At 41.4% G+C, this 21274-nt stretch overlaps 1 protein-coding gene across 1 annotated transcript in view; it reads right to left on the reverse strand.

Annotated features, from left to right (window-relative positions):
- Positions 1-802: 802 nt before the first annotated feature.
- Positions 803-21274, reverse strand: part of AGBL1 (AGBL carboxypeptidase 1) — a 282923-nt gene continuing 262451 nt past the window's right edge. Inside the window, 1 exon segment of the mRNA XM_075431306.1 lies at positions 803-1084. Coding sequence (XP_075287421.1) covers positions 803-1084 — 282 coding nt within the window.

A 21274-nucleotide genomic window follows, 5' to 3' on the forward strand; every position in this document is an offset into this window, starting at 1 on the left:
TAGTTCCCCATGACAAACTGTTGTATCTGTACTCTCTCAGATGGAAGGATGTCTCGCAGAGAAAATATAATTTCACAGCATCTTTGAAACAAATTCTACACTTGGGCCCGTCAGTTCAAGCATGAAGTGACTCAATTGAGATTACACTGGACTAGTTCATTGCAGTGCAGCGAAAAGGTGAATTTAGCCCAGGTTTCCAGAGGACTGCTCTGTATTGTCACTGGTGCTTTCCTTACTATGGCACATCAGATTTCCTACACTGTTGCTGAGATATGACTAGCTCAGAAGCATGCACAGCCTGACCCAACCTGTTGAACACACTATAAAAATTCTGATCCGACAGAAATCAGATACATGCTCTACAGCTCAAAAGAAATGAATGGCAATCGAGAGCTCTGGCCAAAAGCATCAGTAACTGTGACTCTTCCAGGCAAAGACTGCTTTCCAGAGACTAAAGTAGGAAAAGGAGAATTATCTCTGGTTCCTTGGCCTCAGCAGACCATTCCTCAGGTCAATCTGTATGAAACCACATACTAGAGGCAGCTGAGAAACTGGGGATTGTGTTTAGGAGTGGATGATGTTCTCACATATTACTATTCGGGCCAGTGGCCTCTCACTCTGCCTTGTGTACAAAGTGTAAGGAGTCATTCTCAATATATATATGTATACAAATTACACAAACATACAGCAAACTTTCTACTCTGAACAGAAGCAACGTGTCTGGGAAGGAAGCTGAAGCTGGCAAACAGTCAAACATGAGCGGCAACCCATTTGCTTACTGCTCTGCAAGTCAAATCCTTGTTCATGCAGGGCTGCTCTCGAACCCACTGTACACCCCAAGTGCAGAACGCAGAGGGAGAGCCGTACTGTTAGATGCTGGTTGGCTGGAAATGTAGAGCCCCCTGAGAGCCTTGGAGCTGCATGTCTGTCCCGTGGTCACTCCCTCATCTTCTGTCTCTCCTTCCACCCACGAAAGGCACTCCTGAATCTCTTGGTCTAGCTCCGAGAAATCCACTTCACCGTCAGAGGAACTGTCAGTATTATAATCTATTTCTTCCACACAAGGAGGTTCATCATCAGTCTCCTGGCTGCTGCAGATTCTGCAGAAAAATCAGAAGAGAAACCTTTCATCATCAAAAGGAGGGGGTTCTCTAGGTGTAAGAGCAAGTAACAGGGAAATGTGTTTCCGGAGTTCAATCCTGGCTCTGTCAATAAGGCATGAGATGGCATTAAGCAAGATCCTCTACGTCTTTGTGTCTGTTTCACCATCTGTAAAATGAAGAGTGATACTTCCCTACCTCACAGGAGAAATGATTATTGTTATCACTATTATTGCTATTGCTTATACAGAAACTGAGTGCTTTATATACAGACAATATCATTCTTGCCTTAAGGCACTTACAAGGTTATAGCAGCTGAAATATAGTAGAAGAGGAAGTATTCAGTTTCCAGAAGGTTGCTGGTTTAATCATCATCCACCTCGCTGTATTTCCATGTTTAGTGTAAGACCTAACTAATCCAGGTGGTTGAAGTGCTTTGGCATCTTTTCCTCTTGTTTTATGCAAGCTCAGAGCACTGCTAACAAAAGTCAACACAAAGAAAAAACATAGGTGTTTGGATCTTTGAGCACAGTGGCACCAAGGAGGGCAAAAATACCAGGAGTGTTTGTGTTTCGAAGGGAGCATGAGAAGGCTTTGACAGCATGACTTCCCTAGCAAGGGCCAAATTCAGAGGCAAGTCTGAATGGCTGAGGAGAGACTCTAAATGGATGTCACAGCTACGTCGTCTGGCTCTCAAAAGGGCAGGTTACACCACCTTAGCCTCCTGCCATTTTCTTACGGGAGTTGTCATAGGCTTTCTTGACATGTGCACTTTCAATACATATTGTATTAGGTTAGCTTAATGCTATATTTATGGCAGAATTGTAGCCAATAGACTCGATGGCTCTGGGGGATAAGGTCTTCTACCTAGCTGCCTAGTTCCCATTTGGTCCTTAGCCCAGGAGGGCAGCTGGGTAATTTTTTGAGACCAGAAGGAAGCCTGTGGTTTCAGTGCTGCCTGGATCAGAATGTGGATGAATCAGGAGGACAGATACTGTGTTTTTCACCTCCAGGTCAATGTTTTCAATCAGACTCAAAGCAGAGGAATGTATTGCTTTGGGGGACTGGGAAAGGAATTATAATCTTCTGCCACTGGGCCATAGTTTCTAATTTGTCTCAAGTTGGGATGAATGAATGGCTTGGCAGATGGAGCATACACAGCTTTAATGTGTGGTCTGCTCATCTCCATGTCAGTACCCAGAATAATATTCCAGCTCTCAGCTGTTTCACAGCAGTGCCAGCTTCTGAGGTTTCAGAACACACCAAAGGTGTAAAGTATTGCTTTTGGATGTATTGATCCCTTCTCTCTTCTGCACTCCAAAAAAGGCATCAGATTTTCCTAGCTTTGAGACTCCAGTTCTTAACTGTATACAGCCTACTCTGCAAGCAGAAACAAGCAGTGTCAACTCACTTCTCCTTCTCTGGGTGATCTCTGGCTTAGTTTACTTCAAAGGCTGGGTATAAAGCAGTCTCTGAAAGCTTAATAGAGCTGTACAGCTTAAAAATAAATAAAAGAATAATTATGCACTTTTACAGTTTCTGGCTCCACTTCAGTCTGCTCAGAAATCTGGGTCAGGAGGAACTCATACTGAAATTGAGTATGTGACATGAAACAAAGCAAACAAACCAGGACAAATCTCCCAGCACAAACAGCAACAAGCAGTGGTCTCCACTGCGTCTGACCATGGGTTTGAATTCTTCCCTTTTTTTCATATGCAGGCATGGCATGAATTACCATCATACCAAGTACCCGTGACAATGTTCAAAGCTGACTAAACTCAGGGGAACTAGATTTTTCATTTATAAGCTGTGCTCTTGCAGCTTTGCAATCAAAAAGAACCAAAGAGTATCTACTTTCAATATTGCACTTGTATGTTTGGGAGGAGCTGCTAATGCCACTGGGACAGAGCATAGCTGCCACCCAACTCACGGATATTTTACAGATGAAATGCTTCAGTTTGCAACCTAGGAACTGAAGGTCAAATTTTTGCATTAACAGGATAACAATTAAAAAATAAAATTCCTATTATTCCTTAAAACTGGGAATCCAAAAAACAGAGGACCTTCTGAATTTTTTGGTAACTTAGGTGATTTTAGGACTGGATTTCTGACAAAAAGGGAAAATGACTTCCAGCACAAAAGCACTTTAATATGGAAGGGAAACCTGGAAGAAAACAATCAGAGAACGAAACAGAAAAACACAAAAACCTATCATTTCCTTACACTGAAGACTGAAGGGACAGTCTTTATGAAGCAAGTATTTATGCACAAAACCATTAATGAACTACAAAAGCTCTCCCTTCCAAGATGGATGTTGTCATGTTGCCGAAATACATGGTACACAAAACACCAAGACCATGACAATTCAACACGTGGGCAGATATACTGCAGTGAGAGGTTCCCCACAAGTGAGAAAGTGCCCAGATTGTGTTCAGATGTCAGGAAAGCAGACTTTCTTCCTAGTTTGTTCTTCCCTTTGCTATGACAGTGAATGAGCAAACCAACTAGCACTGACTTTAGTAGCGGTTTTTCCTATATGGACTGATACCCACTGGATTTTCTCCTATATGGACTGATACCCACTGGATTGATGCCACCACTGCAAATCACATAAAGAACTACCAAAGAGCAAGTACATGCCACCAGCTTCCTCTCGCTGTCAAAGCAGGCAGTAATTGCACCAGTGACTTAAAAGTTGACAGGCTCTTTAACACACTACCAAACTTTACAAACCAGCTACATCTCTCTACTGTGTGGAATCTTCCATCCCAAGAAATCACTTTCTGCTACAGGAATATTTAAAACACGTAAGAAAGCGATAGAAATGGGCTAGATCAAACCAGCAGGTAAGAAGTTCTTCTGAAAGAGGAGAGGTGGCAACATGTGGCATGCTGGGGAGTCCGAAAGTCCCACTAATGAAGGTGCCAAAGTCACTGCATGCTGCCTCTCCACATCACAAAGACCAGCTCCTTTAGGAGAGAATGCAAATGGTGAAACATGCACTGAGCAGAAATGCCAAGACCTAGACTATTACATACCATTGCAGAAAGTGTGCCTTTCTCTCTTTTCCAACGAAGAGTTGTGGAGTTTTTTGTTAGGGGAAGGTATTTGGTATTTTTGATTGGTTTTTTGTTTTATTTAATGTGATTTTTAAGAGCTGCATAATAATCCTCCCTCCCCCCCCGGCAAAAATCAAATCAAAACAAGACAAAAAAACGCAGGGGATGTGAAACAGATATACCAAAGAATAAGGATGTTGTCTTACAGAAGGTAAACAGTGAGGGAAACCAATGACATTACATTACAGAACTCCAAGGCAAATATAGTCTGTGAATACCGCTGAATGTGAATGCAGTACAGAAGAGGGGGAGGGAAGGCTGGTAATATATCTACAGCCAACAGTCCCCCATTTACCACAATAAAACTTGTACGCATGTTGGTTGATCTACTAATTCAAAACCTCCAGCCTCGTAGCAGTCGTCTATTCCAGCCGATGGGAGCCACAAGAGCAATTTGCAACTTTATGATGTGATAAATAGAATTTCTTTGTTTTGATTTTTAATTTGCATGTTTATTGAGATATGACTTGATCTTAATTAGTTCTCCTTTTGTATGTGGGTGTGTTTGTTTACTTGCTTCGTTTCGGAAAGCAAGCAGTCTTTGCTACCCTGTAGAATGATTCTGGTTTTTTGCTGACTTAACATGAGGAGAAGGACAAGTGAGCCCAGTCCTTCCTTACATGCCAGCATAACTGGAGCTTTCTGGTATGACTGAAAAACACTTCTTTCAGGTTCTTCCTGCAAACCCCTCATTCTAAGGCAGCCTACCTGTTAGGTCACAGCTGGACAGAAACCTTGCAAGTCAGCTGTCCTGCTGAACTGCCCATAGGAAAAGTCAGTTTATGTTGTGGTTGATAAGCTATAGCTACATGCTGTACATGAGAAGGATCGATGATCTCTCTTTCATACATAATTCTCCTTCACTTGTGCATATACTTCCAGGGTATGGAGAAAAACTAAAAATGTCCTAAGTAATTTCTTAGGATTTTTCACTCCTATTTTGCTGGCGTGGTAGGTCACTCGCTCTCTGTATATTCTACTGACTGGCTCAAAATAGAATGTGTTTCATTTTTTCTGCTGGAAAGAACAGGCTCTGACAACTGTCCCTCTTAAGGAATCTGTGAATATTGTTCAGGGTTGCTGCTTGACCTTCACTTGACAGGCACCACAGTTGCAGCGCATTAGAGAAGGAAATGGAGCACTTTTTTTTTCGTATCGCTCCTCTCACTCTTTTGAAATTTGCTGCAGTCTTGCCAGAATGAAGCTGGGAAGTGAGTGGTTAAATGCTTCACACAAAAAAGGAGGAAAAAACTGTCTGGGGACCACCGCTGGTAATGGACATATCAATGACTCCCTGGGAAGAATGTATCAACAAACAAGCAAACATGTCTTCATCTTCTCTCAGCAGTGAAAAATAACATCCCAGTAGCTGCATAATCACCCTGTCTGTAACCCCATATTCTGCTTTCCCTAAAACTTCTCTCCATCACCATCTGTCCCAATCCTTTGGAAGCTGCCCAATGCAGGGAATAGGCTGTGTATAGGGAGCCAAGCATGTCCCTGATACAGTTCATAGACTAAGGCAGGAAATGGCTTTCTTGAAATTTTTCAAAACACCGGACATTTCCCAGTGAGAAAACAGAAAAAAGATATATGTCTGACTTAAACAGGCCCAGTTCTCAGCAATTACAGCATTCACCTGAAAGAAGGGTGTGCTTTTTCTCCACTCAAGCAGGGGACTGGAGGACCCTGACCACAGTTATCACCTGTGCAGAAGGAGAATCTTGTTCTTTTCCAACAAAGTTTACCAATTATACAAACAATTATATACATGTTGGTAAGTAAGGTGTCCTGCAGCTTTTAAAGTTATGCTGCCTGCTCTGCAGTGAATTGGGATTGCCTTGCCCTGCTTTTTGGTGACATTATAATTCCACCTGTGCCACTGAATTGAAAATGGTGTGTGATCTTGCACAGTTTTGCTTTTGAGGAATCCATATGTTTTATTAAAAGTATTTTTCAGGAACACTGCTTCTCAAGTCTTGTAATGAATCTAAAGTGAATCTCAAGAAGACGCATTTGTAGTTATTCAAGAGTACAGTTCTACCTGTAATAGTTTCGTAAAGTAGTATTTTAGAACATAAATGAAAAAAACTATTATGCTTTTAGTTAATTACACCTGGAAGAAATACACTATAGCAACAAGATGCCGATGAAGAAGGGCTTGAGTCCACCCTTAGTGTCTTGATTCACTTGCTACAAGGTGTGGTGCACACTTGTAACGACTTTCCAATTTGATCTTTGCAATTCAGGAGCTCCCCAGAGAGCAGCCTGACTTCTCCTCGTGCCTGAGAAAAGCTAGACAAGGGTCTGTTTAGTTCCCGACCTCGCCAAGGGAGGGAGTCAGCTATTCACCGTTGCAAGATGGCTCCAGCTTAAAGAACTACTTCATTTGCCTCCTTTATTGCTACACAGTGAACAACAATAATTTGAACTTTGTAGGCTCCCGTGAGATTTGCCTTTCCAAAGACTCTTTGCCAAGGACTTTCACATCTTACAATATCTCCTGAGAAAATGCGTGCTCAGCCCTAGGCGATGTCAGGTGCCCTGGCTTTCATCCCACTGCAGCCCATCCTTTCATGAACAATATGAACATAATTAAACACTGCCTTGAATTCTGTTTGCTGTGGCTAGGAGATGTTTGGTCTCCTTCTGAGTGCAGGTTATTGGGATTTTTTTTCTTCCTGCTGCAAATAGCCAAGAAAAAGGGGTAATTCATTGCTAAGACTCATACTAATTAGTTTTTGAGGAGTTCCCAGGGTAATTGTAGGCTGTAATATTTATAATTGATTTGCCTAGATTAAAACTGGATGTCTGGTGCACCAGTTAGGTACGTAAGGAGCAAGTGTGGCTTTATAATTTTGAGACCAAAGAAGACAACTTGTAGATAAAGGGAGAGCATGAAGAGCAAGAAGAGCAAGAAGCAGGTTGACTCCTGGCCAATACTGTCCCCTAATGTTCATTCAGGCTTGCAACAGTTTAGCCCTGGACAGCGTTTTACTTGCATCTGGCAGAAGCTCTCCTAATCTTCTCAGGAATGACTGTTTCTGTTCCCTGTATTGGCAAGAAGATGGCTGATGACTGCTGTAAGAGCAGAGGAGGTGTTGAATACACACCTTTCATTACACATCGTTGGAAAATTAAAAAGCCTTGTATGAATATGAAGAACTGCATTTACTTGAATTACATCACGCTACTGGTACAGCTTTGATCCTGCTGTGAAAGATGAGTTTGTATAGAGGACAAGCAGGCATTATTCTCCTATTTGAAGGGTACTGGCTTGACATTACATGACATTTCTGTATTCCAGATATCTCAGTTCAAATCCAGGCACATTTCTAATGCTAACCAATACAATTCTCATGGGCTGGTCTTTAGACTTGCAGGATGGGAAAGCCGGTGAGAAGCCAAAGGCTGTGGATTCAGTGTTACAAACAATCATTAATTTCTTCCTAATGGAGAGCCAATCTATATATCAGTGCTAGCATTGCATCTTTAGCATTCTATAGCTGTAGTCTTGTAAGCATTAATAAAACCCACTGACTTGAACAGATACGAGTCTGCCAAAAAATGGAGCTGTGACAGTTGGTGCAGACCCCAGATGAACACAGGAAATAAAAGATGGGTGACATAAAATAGATGGGACAATAACTGTCCACCAAGCAGCACTGTCAGTGACTTGGATTTCACTCTGAGTTTAAAAATCAGAAGAAATGCTTCCAAACCAGATAGCATTTTGGTTTTCTACAGCTTAAGCTTCCTGCAAAATATGAGCAGTCAAGTCCCCCTGTATGGGAAGGTATTTACTGAGACTAACAGAACTCATTAGGACACTGAATAATGTAAGAGTTGCTGCAAATGTGATTTGGAAAGTGTTTGGGAGCTTTTCTCACAGTTTCTCTACCTCAAGCAATTTCTTCTCAAAATGATAATCACGTTATTGATGATACTTAGCAGTCCAGCCACAGTAATACAGGAAGATTATTGGAATCCCTGTAATTGCTTTTGGGTGCTTCCAGTAATTGAGACATTGGCACTGTAGGGGGGAAAGAAATGTTGAAAGATTTTGTCTTGATTTGAAAATTTGTACTGCTGAGGATAAATAATGCAAAGGCAAGCATGTTCTCCTGGGTTCTTGTTTCCCTTGGTGCTGTTTCATATAATTCCACTGACTTCATCCAAGGTTGGTAATTTGTTCTATACATTTAATTTCAAAAGTCCTAGTTCCATAGCTATATATCCCTTAGATCTCTCTGAATGACTTAAAGGATTTGGGGTTTTGAAAGCAAAATGTTTTAAGATGGCCAAGACATGTCCAGACTGTGTTTTACTAACATATCTGGTTTATGTACAGGGTATTTTTTGGGTCAGATAACTATGCATGCAAATATTTGCTTGTACACCAGATAACAGAGAGACATCTAACTACCTGACTGAACTAACAACTGCTGTAAATGACTAAATTCCAATGACTATACCCCTCGGAGGAGAAAGCAACCTCTTGGTTGCTAGCTTTTCTTCATGAAAATCTATTTTCAGTTGATAACCACTCTAACGTTTCAGAGAATCTATCTAGGACAGATGTGTATGTCTCTGTGTGTGTATGTAAATATGTCTATACAAGCACACAAAGTAGATTGCTATCCCTTATCTATCTTCCCTTACAGATAGGTAAGTAATAGATACACATATATGTATATATGCATACACTCAGACATTGACACACCTACACATCCACACAATTACGTGGTTTGCTCTGTATTCAGCTCACAATTTTCATTACAAGACATAGGAGGTTGACAGAAGATACTCCTACAGCTAGCTGAGAGATAACAATAGATGATCGCTGAACCTTGATGCTACTGCATTCAAGGGGAAACAGCCTCAAGGAAAGAGCTGGCATCTGTCTAGGGCAAAGCAGTTCTTTGACTCTAGCCTTCAGCTGATTGCTGTCAAAGCAGCAGGTCACCTGAAAGGGGACCTGGACCATCTGGGTAGGATTGGAGATATATTAGGATGGTCAATAGGCAGGCAGAGATGGTTATCTAAATCATAAAGTGTTATCATCAGTTATTTGAGACCTTAAACTAGAAGCTAAAAGCAAAACTGTGTGGCAAAAGTTAAGATCTTTGATTCTCAGTAGGGAAATATGGACATATTCCTGTTCCACATGAACCTGACTCCATCTTGCACCTTTTAAAGTAAGGAATGACTGTCTGAGAAACTCTTCTGCACAGCTCTTTTTTCCTTCACAATCATGTGTCTTCATATGGGTAAACAACAACCAGAACTAAAAGTATTGAGCTCTGGTAAAAAGAATTATTCTGGAGTGTCCAGAAAAGGGAGAGGGAATCGCACCATGTGGGATTTACCACTGAATTCTGCTTTTAAGGAAAGCCTTCAGGCAAATCTCAGCTTAAGGGTCACAGAAAACAGTTTCTGGAACACACTGAAAACAATTAATTTAAGGCCAACATGACGACAAAGCACTGAAGCCTAAGAGTTTCCAGCTGATGGACATCAGTCAACATGGCCACCTCTCAAAGTAATTTCTTCTCTACAAGGTCCTGTGTCATCACAGATTTCTTGAAATCAATTCAACACAAATCTGTAAAATCACAATCCCCCTAAAATTTATGCACCTTACTCCAGAGATGTTCATCATAACTGATCTGAGAAACTTTCTGTAGTGTCAAAGGTTCTGAGACTGATATGTAACTTGTTCTTTTATCCTTTCCTGTGGAAAAGAAGTGCATTTAGTCGATATCATAATTAGGAAAGAGAGAGAGAGAGACACTCTGTGTGTGTACGTACGCATAAGAACAAAATGCAGAGAAGGCAAGGTCAAAGAAACCTATCTTGCCTTTAAAGCAAATTGAAGTGGGCTTTATAGCAGAACCATCTGATGAAGTATGTGTGATCATAGATAACTGATAATATATCCAGGTTAAAACTTCAGCCTCTGCCCTCATCCTAAATATTTTCTCAGGCATAATGAGATTCAGATAAAACAAATCTGAACACTCGTGTTCAATATATTTCAAAACATTCTGATCAATTATGATTTTAGCACCATATGGAACCAAATCCAAAACCTTGCTTAACCTCACTCATTACACAGCTGATTTGCATATGCTTTGGACTCCATTAAGTACAATAAAAAATGTCAGCTGCAGCATACAAGTGGCAACTCTTGCTAATTCCTTGATCTTGCCAAAACCCAGACAGATGTTTCATGAAGAACAGCAAATATTTCATTATCCTCTCCCTGCCTCCTAAAATCTGTCTGTCAGGAATTGCAACGATGAATTTTAGTGGTGTAGCATACAAGAGAAACAACAGGCATGGAGAGCTGACACAGACTTGAAGGTCCACCTTTGTCCTACATCAGAACTCTAGCAGAGTTTAACGAGATTCTTTGTGCCAGAAGGACCTACCAGCCAGGACCATATGATTTCCAGTAAACAGAGGCAAGAGGAAAAACAACCACCATTTGTTGTGATTTAAGAGCACAGCATCGCCTTGCAAAAAGAACACAGTAAAGTACGTATGAAAGTTGCCATTGTTGTTTGTTGTACAAGAGAACTCCTAATACTTTTCTGTGTTCCTCTTGTAGGTTTTTAATAATGTTTCACCTGTATAACAGTGAAATGTTGTTTCCAAATGAAACCATTTGTAGCTTGTAGCATCTATCAATTCCCCAGCAGGGAACATTTTTAAAACCTCTGTTAACATGAGTATTTCCTGAATATTTTATAAAAATCAATTTTCACATGCCTTCCAAAATGTTCTATGTGTTTTCCTTGAAAATGGCAATTACATTTTCTTACTTTTTCTGTATGTGAATATGTGTGTGTATATTTATATAGATGTATATAAATTCCCATTAAAATTATTAAAAGAATACTAACACATCACAGAAGCGCACATATTCTCAGTGAAAGCTGAAGCAACATAAACTGACAAAAGTGTTCATTTAATCAAAATAAGACATGTATTTGAATGGATGGGACAAATTAGAGCACAGTTTGCAGAGCAGTGAAACAATCACTTCGTAGTGAACCACCCTGAGCATTTAAAGTCACCCTCAGATTTACAACCAAAAATGATAAAAGGTCAGTTCTTGCGTGCAAAGTAAGTGACTGAAAAGATATGTCAGGCTGTGCATCAAGGGAAAATTGAATCATGTGGTTAAAACACTTATGTTTCAGAGATACAGGTTCTGCACTCGGTGGGTTCACAGTCACTTGGGGCAAATTGCTTTTCTTTCTCTGCCTTAGTTCCCCAGTAACATGGACACAGCAGGCTCTATCACTCTCCCTGGATGGCAAGCTTATGGCATGGTGGCAGAGCCAGGGTGTGTCTGAAGCCCTCCACCACCCCTCTATTTCTGAACAAAGATGCGAAGCTATTTAGTTGCCTCTTCTATGTAAGTGCCTTTCTCTCTACTGAAAGCAATAAGAAAACAGGTACTTAATAACCTTGATGGGTCTGGTCCAAAACCTCCTCTCAGCAAACCAAGACTTCAGTAAAGAAAATAGCAAGTTTCTCATTTCTTTTAGGGAAAGAAATGAGTGTTCACGATTCTGCCAGACAGAAATGTAGAGTTTAGCTGGAGGAATGATGAGGATGTAGGACTCCTGCTGACATCAGAAGGAGGGAGAGGTGCTCAGTAATACTAAAGATTAGCTGCCAGGCTGTATTTCAAAGAAAAACACTGTAATTCTTGCCGTACTGAAAACAACTGAAGGCATAAAAGTGAAGGGGAGATTATTCAGAATGGAAAGAAACTGTTGCCACCTGCCAGATTTTCTGTACCCAGTCTGGCCTCTGATTTTACGCTGTCCAGCTAGCCTGTCTAGCAGAAACAGTCAGCCATCCAGCCTGAGGAAACAAAGGCTGAGGACTCGTGCATGCTGGTTCCACTGGACCTGAAAACCTCTTTAGTCAGGGAATCTTGTATTTCCTGGAATTTGCCTTTGTATTTATGTTTTCCTAGCACCTTGTTTTGTCTCTTTGCTTCAGGAAGCTGCTTATTGCACCAAAATAAAGTGACATCTGCTCTTCTCATGGTGGATTCTGTCTTCCAGGAACAGAAACACCAGGAAAAGACCAGATCGTGAGCTGTTCTGGCTCATGAATTCTCCCCCAAGGCACTGAAAAAGCCCACAAAAATTATATTTGCCAGTACAAACAGCACAAATTCAAGTGCTAGAATACGCACACACATTTTACTGAGGGAATGCATTTGGGAAGGTAACATTCATGAACGTATACAGGGTTTCTGACTGCTATGCGCTGTGGTAGAATCTCTCTTCTTGTTGCCTCTTCTGCATCAAACCACGATGGCATTATTTTCTCTACACACCTTTTTGCTTCACCAACTTTCCACAGGTACCTGCGTGATAACATTTCTAGCATCAGTAACAGATAACCCTTCAAAAAAATGCTGTATGCTGCTGAAGAACCCAGGCTTTCAGGATGGTGGAGGTAATAAGATGGTAGAAGAGGTGCAGCCAAATCAGACTGCCGCTGACTTTACCCTGAGTTTGCCAGACTTGTGCTGGAATTTCTCCTTTTCTGCACAGCCAACCTGCAGATAAACTGTGTCGGATTTAATGGTGCATGATACACGCAATTCAGTACCAAGGAGAAAAAAAGCATCTCTGAGGCAAGATGGGTTATCAGCTTAGCTCAAAAAGCAGCCTATCAAGAAACACTGCCAAGGCGATTTCAAAAATCTATAATTTAGATGTTACCTTAAGCCTAAAACTTTGTTTGAAAACTTCACACTTCTCACAAGCAGACTAGCAAAGCCCAGGAGGATCAGACTAGATATCAGTCCAGATGACAAAGTAATATGCTTAGGGTATATGAAGTGCTGTACACATGAAAGGTACAGGAAGGATGGCAACATTATACAGTTTTATCCTGCAAGGAATCAAAGCTGTTATTACACAGCAGTTTTCTCAGGGCTATTACACTCCATTGCTTACCCACCAATCAGCTTATCTTTCTGGGCTTTCCAACAATATCAATCACTTTTCAATAACAATGGATTTACTTTACATACAAGCTTTGCAGCCTGAAACAACCCATCCTGCTTTCTGAGAGCAAAGGAAGCAGTCTGATGATTTATCAGGAAAAGCTCTGCTGATGTGCATGGAGCTGCACCGGCATGTCCCAGCTGAGCAGCCGAACTCCTGAACAGCATCATTCACCACTAATTTTGCAGCCTTTTCTGAGGCAGGGAACAATAGCACTTTAAATCTTGTCGTTTTCCGAACAGGAAGCTAAGGATTCCAAATTCAGTGAACAGCCAGTGGAACAATTTTAAGGAATACAAGACATGAGAAATATGCCCTGTGTCAAAACTTGGCGAAGGTACAAGGCTTAGGTCCTTAACAGAGTATTTATTAGTTTGCTAGTGAGTAAGGATTGCTGTGCAATGACAAACATTTGATCATAATTGCAACTGCAGTGAGAGCCTTACACGCTTACTCCATGGATGGGCATTATGGCATTTGCATGGCCTCCTATAAATTTAGGAGAAAAAAAGCCCAGAATTAAATACACTCACACAATAATAGTCACATTAACCTAAGCTGCTGAGAGTAAATTTTTTAAGCAAAATGGGTAAACTGTATGTCCAAAGATCTGTGATGACAGAGGAGCAAAGCCAGGCACCACTAACCAACAGTTCTAGCTTCAGAGAGATGCTTGCTTCCATTTTCTCATGCTGTTCTAGACATTTCCAATGCAAGAGAAGTCTGTGGGGAGACAATCAAGGAAGAAGAAAATTTCCTGAGCTATTTGTTCCCTTTCTGCTTTTAAGGTCTGCCCACTCAGAAGCTTGGCATACCCTCATCCCATGCTACTCCCTATAGTCAGGAAATGCCTAATATTTCACTTCTTACAGAGGGTCTCCTCTGAGATAGATTAACCTAATACTCCTTAAACTCAGACCTATCAATTTTCTCTGTTGGAGACTTTGGATTTAGATATCTTTGCTGTACTGGAAAATATCCACTGATAACAAGCAATTATTATTACAAGATATATCCTTGGAGATAGAAACTGGCTGCTAGGAAAGACTGAAATGAAGGGGAGAGGAGAAAATCAAAAATACTATTCTCACTTAACCTGACAGGGTTTTAATCACTTTCCCAGCGTGTTGTACCCAAGAGCCCTTGGACAACTTCCTGAACAAGACTCGATTGACACCTACCATGTAAAGCACTTCATTCTCTCACGATAACATTAAGCATCATTACTGGAAATGGATGGTAGAGTTCAATGCTAATTTCAAATTTAATTTGGTGTTTGAAGCCATTAAAATATATATCATGTCCTCTTCTCCCCACGAACGAATATCTGGGCCCTGAAGGCAGCACCATAGCAAGCTAAAAGACAGTTTATGGAGTTCTTTCTGTGAGATTTTAAGAGCATGCATTAGATAAAACTATATATAAAACATATACATAATAGAATGCCTGTGATAGCAAGAACTGAAATCAAACAGTTTGTGGTAAGGACTGTTTTAAAGCACTAACTGCAGTGGGAAGAGGTGCTGCCGAAGAGCTGAGGTTAAAGTGCTTGTCTTTCCTTTGCTGTGGACTTCCATACTGGCCATGTTCAGGTCACAGAGAAAATGAACTGAGCAAATCGACTCTGGCATAAGCCAGACTGACTTTGAGGTGCTTCATAAACTCTCAGAGGGTTCAGAGCACAGGCTGACTGTGCTGAACAAGCAGCATTAGAAGCAGCCTGGAGGATGCCTACCAGCACCTTGAGAAGGAACTTGTCTGCTTCAAGGGCACTGTGATAACACATGTAAAGTAGAGACCAATAACCCCTAAATGAGCATCCCTGGCATGGGGGTCAGCAATCAACAAAAGGACAGATCCTGCCAAAACAGAGGTTACAGAGATGATTATGGAGATGAACAAAACAGTAACTAGTACAGAAGTCCATTCAGTGGGAATACTGAAAACTTCAGTCTAGACCACAGCAAGGAAATGGGCCCTCTGTAAGGCTCACAAAAGGTCTGAGGTGAGACAGGACAGACATAGTAAGGGTGAAAAGATGTAAAGTACGAAATTACATTCACTCATCAGATGCCCTGGACTCTGGCATCTTTCAGGAATTCTGACCGCTGGAATCACAACAGGATCTGCCTCCCTGGAAAGGCTCTCAATTTGGACAGCATCTGCCTGGCATGAGAGTAAGCCTGAGAGCCTCAGCAGGTGCCCCTGTAGACAAGAACTCTTGCCCAAAGCCTATTACAGGAGAACAGGCTGTTTTGCGCTGCTGCCACGACACTCAGTAGCAGGACTTGCAACTGCTCGCTGAGGTCAATAAGGTAGCTAGGGAGAGCTGGGAATGGAGCTCCCAGCAGGGGCTTTACTTATCCAATGTTGCTTCAGCACTTAATTGTCTACCTGCTGGCCTGGCCTTTTCTGCCATGCTGTTGCCAGGCCATCAATGATGTGTCCATCAGGGTGAAACGAGCTTTGAATCAAGTGATAAATTGCTGTTTTTGTTGCAGCTGCTAACATCTCTTAAATGTTTAAATAGTATGATGGCACACACGTACAGTAGCTGCTTGGTTACGTTTATTTTGGATGAAGTGTTATGCAGTTCCTTAGACGTGTGTGTCAAATATTCATAGATGGCAGGCTACTGAAATATCTTTCTGTAGAATTTATTTATAGAATTTATTTATCAACAGAATCAATCTTTATGTGCCTGGCTGCAGCATTACTTCTTGCCTTACCCATTTTTCCCAGACAGTGTCTGTCTATCTAACAATATTCCTCTTCCTGCAACATCTATTCACAGAACGTCTGTCCAAGGTATCTTCCCATGAGTACTCATAGCATCCATCTTTTTAATTTTAACTATATATCCACTCTATCTAATGCTTGTCATCTATCTGAGGCACTTGCTGTATCTCTCTACACTATCTCTTTTTCTAGTCAATTGTATCTGTCTCTCTGCAGTGACTCTCTATCCCTTTCTCTCAGTCACAGACGGTACCAGAATGTATTTATGGATTTTGGACCATAACCACAGTTTCCTTTCTTTGCCAAAAAAAAAAAAAAAAAAATCACAAATGATCGATTAATTTATTTGGGTTGATGGAAAGTGTTGATGTGAGAAGTGAACTCTGGAAGGGTACAAGTACCTTTGGGTCAAAAGCTCTTTCTCAGGATTCTTTACTTCTCTGCTGTGTGTGAGCTGCTCGCTTCTGTGAGGGCAGGGAGCTACACAAAGCTGCTGTAACCTGAGAAACTCATCTTCAAAGATGCTGCAGTGACTATTGCCTCCCTGTTCTCCTCCCCTTTTCCCCTTTCCTTTCTCATTCCCTTTTTCTCTTTCCATCTTTCTTCTCTTCCCTCCTCCAATGCTTTGCATCCATTCCTCTAAGCTTGTTTCTTTCCTGCTTTTGCTCGCTTGGCATTCTTAGAACGACAAGTGGAACTCCCTCCCTATTAAAAATTCACTGCCAAATAAATATTAAAACAGGAGGAGAAATCCATTTGGTTCAGTGTAATTTATTGTGATCTGCAACACACAGCCCAGTACAACAGGGTAAATAGATTTCACAGCCTATTTACCCACTTCACAGGTGAACGAAGGACTCAGTGACCCTCAGCTCTTAAAAAGCCTATGATGGGGAGAGAGCTCCTCCCCACGAAGAGCACCAGTCTAAATGACATAGAGAGGGACATGTTCTTGGGGCCAGGAGAGGAAGGACGGTGAAAATTAAAACTTCCTCTCATTTTTTTCTTGCTACTTTTTTCTCATCCAGATGAATCATGACAAGAACATTACAAAAGATGGTCATGTCACCTGGAATGATCAGAGAGTCTGTTAAAATGTCAGGAGCATCTGAAAAAAAGAAGAGGAGGAAAAAAAAAAGACAAAGAAAAAGAAAGAAAGCAGAGCAAATAATGACAGAAAAGGAGGGAGGGAAAAGCTTGCATGTCTCTGGTTTTGGTTCCCTGAGCAAAGACCTTAGCAGTTCATAATTTTCCTTCAGGCAAGGCCAGTGTGGTTAAATGGCAGAATAAAATACGCATTAATTAATGAACAGCTTTACAGTTTTATGGATAGATTTAACTTTTCTGATTGTTTAGAGCTGCTGGAAAAAAAGACTGAGAGATCCAAAGTAAGGCAACGTGAATGAACTGGTATTGACATGGAAGGAGCAAATGATACTTTCACTGAAGTCAGCAAACTTGCTGACAGCTTATGGACTTCAGAGTCACCTGGAGAGTAAACAACCTCTAGAGACCTTCTCCAGAACTGTCCAAGAGCAGACAGGAGATCCCTAAATGTAAGCAAAATATTTGGACCTCAGTGGTAGCTGCCAACTGAGGCAGTGGTAGAAATTTGAATTGCCTGCCAAGGGCTGGCATTGTGGTGGACTAGACACCACTCCTCTGCACCAAAATACTTGGTATACCTCAGAATTTATTCCGTCTATCCTTGTAGAGGGTTGTGAGATTTTTCTGAGAAATGTTTGGGATAACATCAGTATGTAGATATATGATGTGATGTGTATTTCACAGAGCCGAGTGGAAATACTTAAATTTGTTTCAATTCAAAGCAGCGTACAGGCAACAGGACGGTTGGACTTGATGATCTTGAGGTCTTTTCCAACCTTGAGTATTCTATGATTCTGTGATTCTATAGCAGACCAAAAAGGAATATCTGAATCCATGCTCTTTTAGAGACTCTTATCCCAGCCTAACCACCTGACCACACGTGCCATGTGTTTTTGGCAAATTGATGTGCATATTTCCCATCCCACTGCAGTCTGCCACGCTGTCCTTTATGGTGAAGAGTGGAAATAACTGTGCTCTCAGGAGTGGTTTACAGCCACATGATGACTAACCCTTAGGGAAGGTGAGTGGAGGCAAAGTAGCCCTCAGATGAGAGAGCAGAAGAATGATCCTTCCCCTTTCCTATTCTGGTTGGAAGTGCTTAACAGTGTTTTAAACATGCAACATCCAAGAAAGAGCTGCGTGCTATAACAATTAGAGTGGGAAAGTTTTCATGCAGGAGCAAGCCTATCAACAGGTCTACAGGAGATGTCTCATGTTAGTGTTTGTCTACTAAACAAGTAAGCTACTGCCATGGCCAGACTCATGGTAAGGATCATAGAAGGAAGCAGCAGTAGAAGAGGGAAAATGGTGAATGATGAAACTGGGGGTCAGCTGCTCAAGAGGTTTTGCCCAAATGTCTCTCCTCATGTTCACCTAGATCATGGAGCGAAGACAAAGTATGTACTGATTGGAACAGGATGTGGAGACACTCCAAAGGTAGATCAGAAAGAACAATCCATCTCATCTGACTGGGCTATATAATTTACTCTTTGTGAGCAGATGGGTTATGAGGTCTGCCATCAATGATGAATTATATTCATGATAAGTCATTCCCAGCTAATGAGGATCCATTATCATTAGCTGCTAAGGAAGAATAACGGCTTGCCAGGACAGAGTGGGGCTTTCACAATTTCCAGAGAGAAAATTCTGGGCTGGTAGCCACCTGGCAAATGAATTTTCAGGAAACTGAAAACTTTCCAAGATGGATACCTTCTGCTTACTTCAAGCCTTGGCTTTTAATTTCCTTGGGCAAGTTCAGGAGAGGGAATGTAAGAGGAGGTGGAGGAGGAGGAAGCGGAAGAAAATAGTAGTAACCATACCTGATAAGGCTGTGATTAAATCAAGGTCTCTCTCTAATTACACTGCATTTAAGTAAACTTTGCCTAGTAAGTAATTGTAATTAAACTGCAATTAAACATGTATTTATATCACCATTTCCTCCCCTGCACAGCTGTCTGTTTCCACCTCCTGTTGTTGCTGTCTACCTGCCAAAACCTCTGAATTTAGCACAAGGGACTTTATATTTCCTTGGACTTCATGGAGAAGATGTAGTGGGGGGCAAGGTCTGAGATTCCCCCCATGCTCCCCCAGTGTAATCAGCTAAAAGGAGCTTCTGTTTTCAAGCTGTGTGTGGGGAGAGAGATGCAGGTGATCCTGTGATAAACTAGATTTAAGCAAAAAGTTGTGAGGGGCAGAAATATGAATGAAGGGAAGTGGGTGTCTCTTTTCCTCCCACAGGAACTTGAAAAGGTATATATTTCCTCCTTTTTTAAATTTCTTCATATCTGGGCTAGAAATAAAGCTATCCGTCTTGCCTTCTGTAGAGCGCCTTTGATTCACATACATATGCTAAAGCCCTGGTTCTCTGTTTACTGCATCATGTCTGTGCTTGTGTGTTGTTGTACACGACATCGAGGAAACGAGCTCACTTACCTACACAGTACCTATAGGTGAGAGTTCAGAGCTGGGAATACAATTCTTGAGCTCTGTTTTCAGCTTTTTAGGAATATTTACTGACTCTAACTGTGTCTTGGTTTCCTTTATTTGCAGCACTGAGCTACCTATACATAACAACCCTACAGGTGGTCTTTAAAGTTTATTGCAGTTCTGAACAATTGGATCAGGGATATCTGTTATGGAAAAAAGGAAGGTTTCAGTTATTTAAAATAGAAACTAGGTTCCTGTTAGGGATCTGAAGGCGGTAAGGAAGGGAAAGGAATGCAGGGAGAAACAGAAGAAGAAATAAACAGCTAAACGGAGAGTGATAAAAATGAGGAGGTGAACACATATCACAGTGCAAAGGATGCCTGGGGCTAACAAAAGCAAACCAGCTTCTCTGTCCTACCTCCCTCCTCACCAGAGATGATGGAAAACATCTCCATTTGTGCCTCTGCTATCACATAACTCTAATTAAAGGACTGGAGAAATACCACCATCACCCTCATCTGTTTGTGTTCAGTTGCTGAAAGGACACCATGCATCTCCCTGACAGCTAGTCATTACAGCTTTGTATGAGCACCCTTGCTTCCACCAGAATTATTGAGCCCTCTGTTAAATACCTCAGACGAGACCCTCACTACATTTCTGTTACTCAGGGGAGGTGAGCTGTGAAGCCTTTGTCAAGGGAAATCTCTGTGGGGAGAACAGGGGCGTCTGATGGAGAAGTGACCGAATGCTAGACATTCTAGCAACATACTAGATGTGTTGCTTCAAAAGATACACAGCAAAGGAGAGAATCCATATGTACACATGTGGGGTGCGCAGAAGTGCATATGCACACAATGTAATATAATATTAATAAAAAAATCCTTATTATCCAAAGGTAATTAACCAAGATTATTTGGTTACTGGCAATTTCACCATGACGGCCGTGTTATAAGCTGTATTCGCTCCCTCCCTCCCTATCCTCCTTCAGACATTTCTATTTTCTCCTGACTAACTGGCCTCTGGAAGGTCATTATGCCAGGCATTAGTGAAAAAGAACAGAACAGGCATCTAAACTTGATTTTCTGATGTGACAGTAGTCAGCCTGATCTGGTGTGATCTGTCATGTCAAACAATATAGATCCCAACTCTGTGGCTTTCAATTTCCCTTCAAACCTTTCTTTAACCTACAAACCTCAGTTTTACTTCCAGAAATAGGAGACAAAAGCAATACTACTGGAGTGACATTTATCAGAGGAAGGATTGGACGTTTCTTTCCCTGCAGACTCTTACTCCAGAATTACTGTTTATTTATCGGTTAGTTCAGCAGCATCGCTCACTCATAAACAATCTAATCAAAATGGTATCCTTTCCACAGCTTGAATTCTCACTTTCTAAACCAATAAGGTGAAAAACCCCAAAGGCTGTCATCACTCATGGGGTGAAAACCCTCAAAGGCTCTCATCACCCATGGTTCCCCCACATAGCTCTGTAGCTCACATCCTTTTTAATCAGGAACCAGTGAAAGAAATGCCTTCTTTTTAAGGGACGTGAACTGCTGTCCTCTCTCCCTTTGGCAACCTGCTGCCCACAGAGACATACCATTGAGTCCATGATTACTTTCAGTTTGATTCAGCCCAACTTAGAGGTGCAGTCAAAGGAGGCAAATGACTGTCACAGGTCAAGCCTAAACCTTCTCTTCTCTTTAATGGCTCTGTGAGTGCCTTAAGCTTTTTGTTTT

This window comes from Opisthocomus hoazin, chromosome 10 (assembly GCF_030867145.1).
Source record: "Opisthocomus hoazin isolate bOpiHoa1 chromosome 10, bOpiHoa1.hap1, whole genome shotgun sequence".
Classification (NCBI taxonomy): Eukaryota; Metazoa; Chordata; class Aves; order Opisthocomiformes; family Opisthocomidae; genus Opisthocomus; species Opisthocomus hoazin.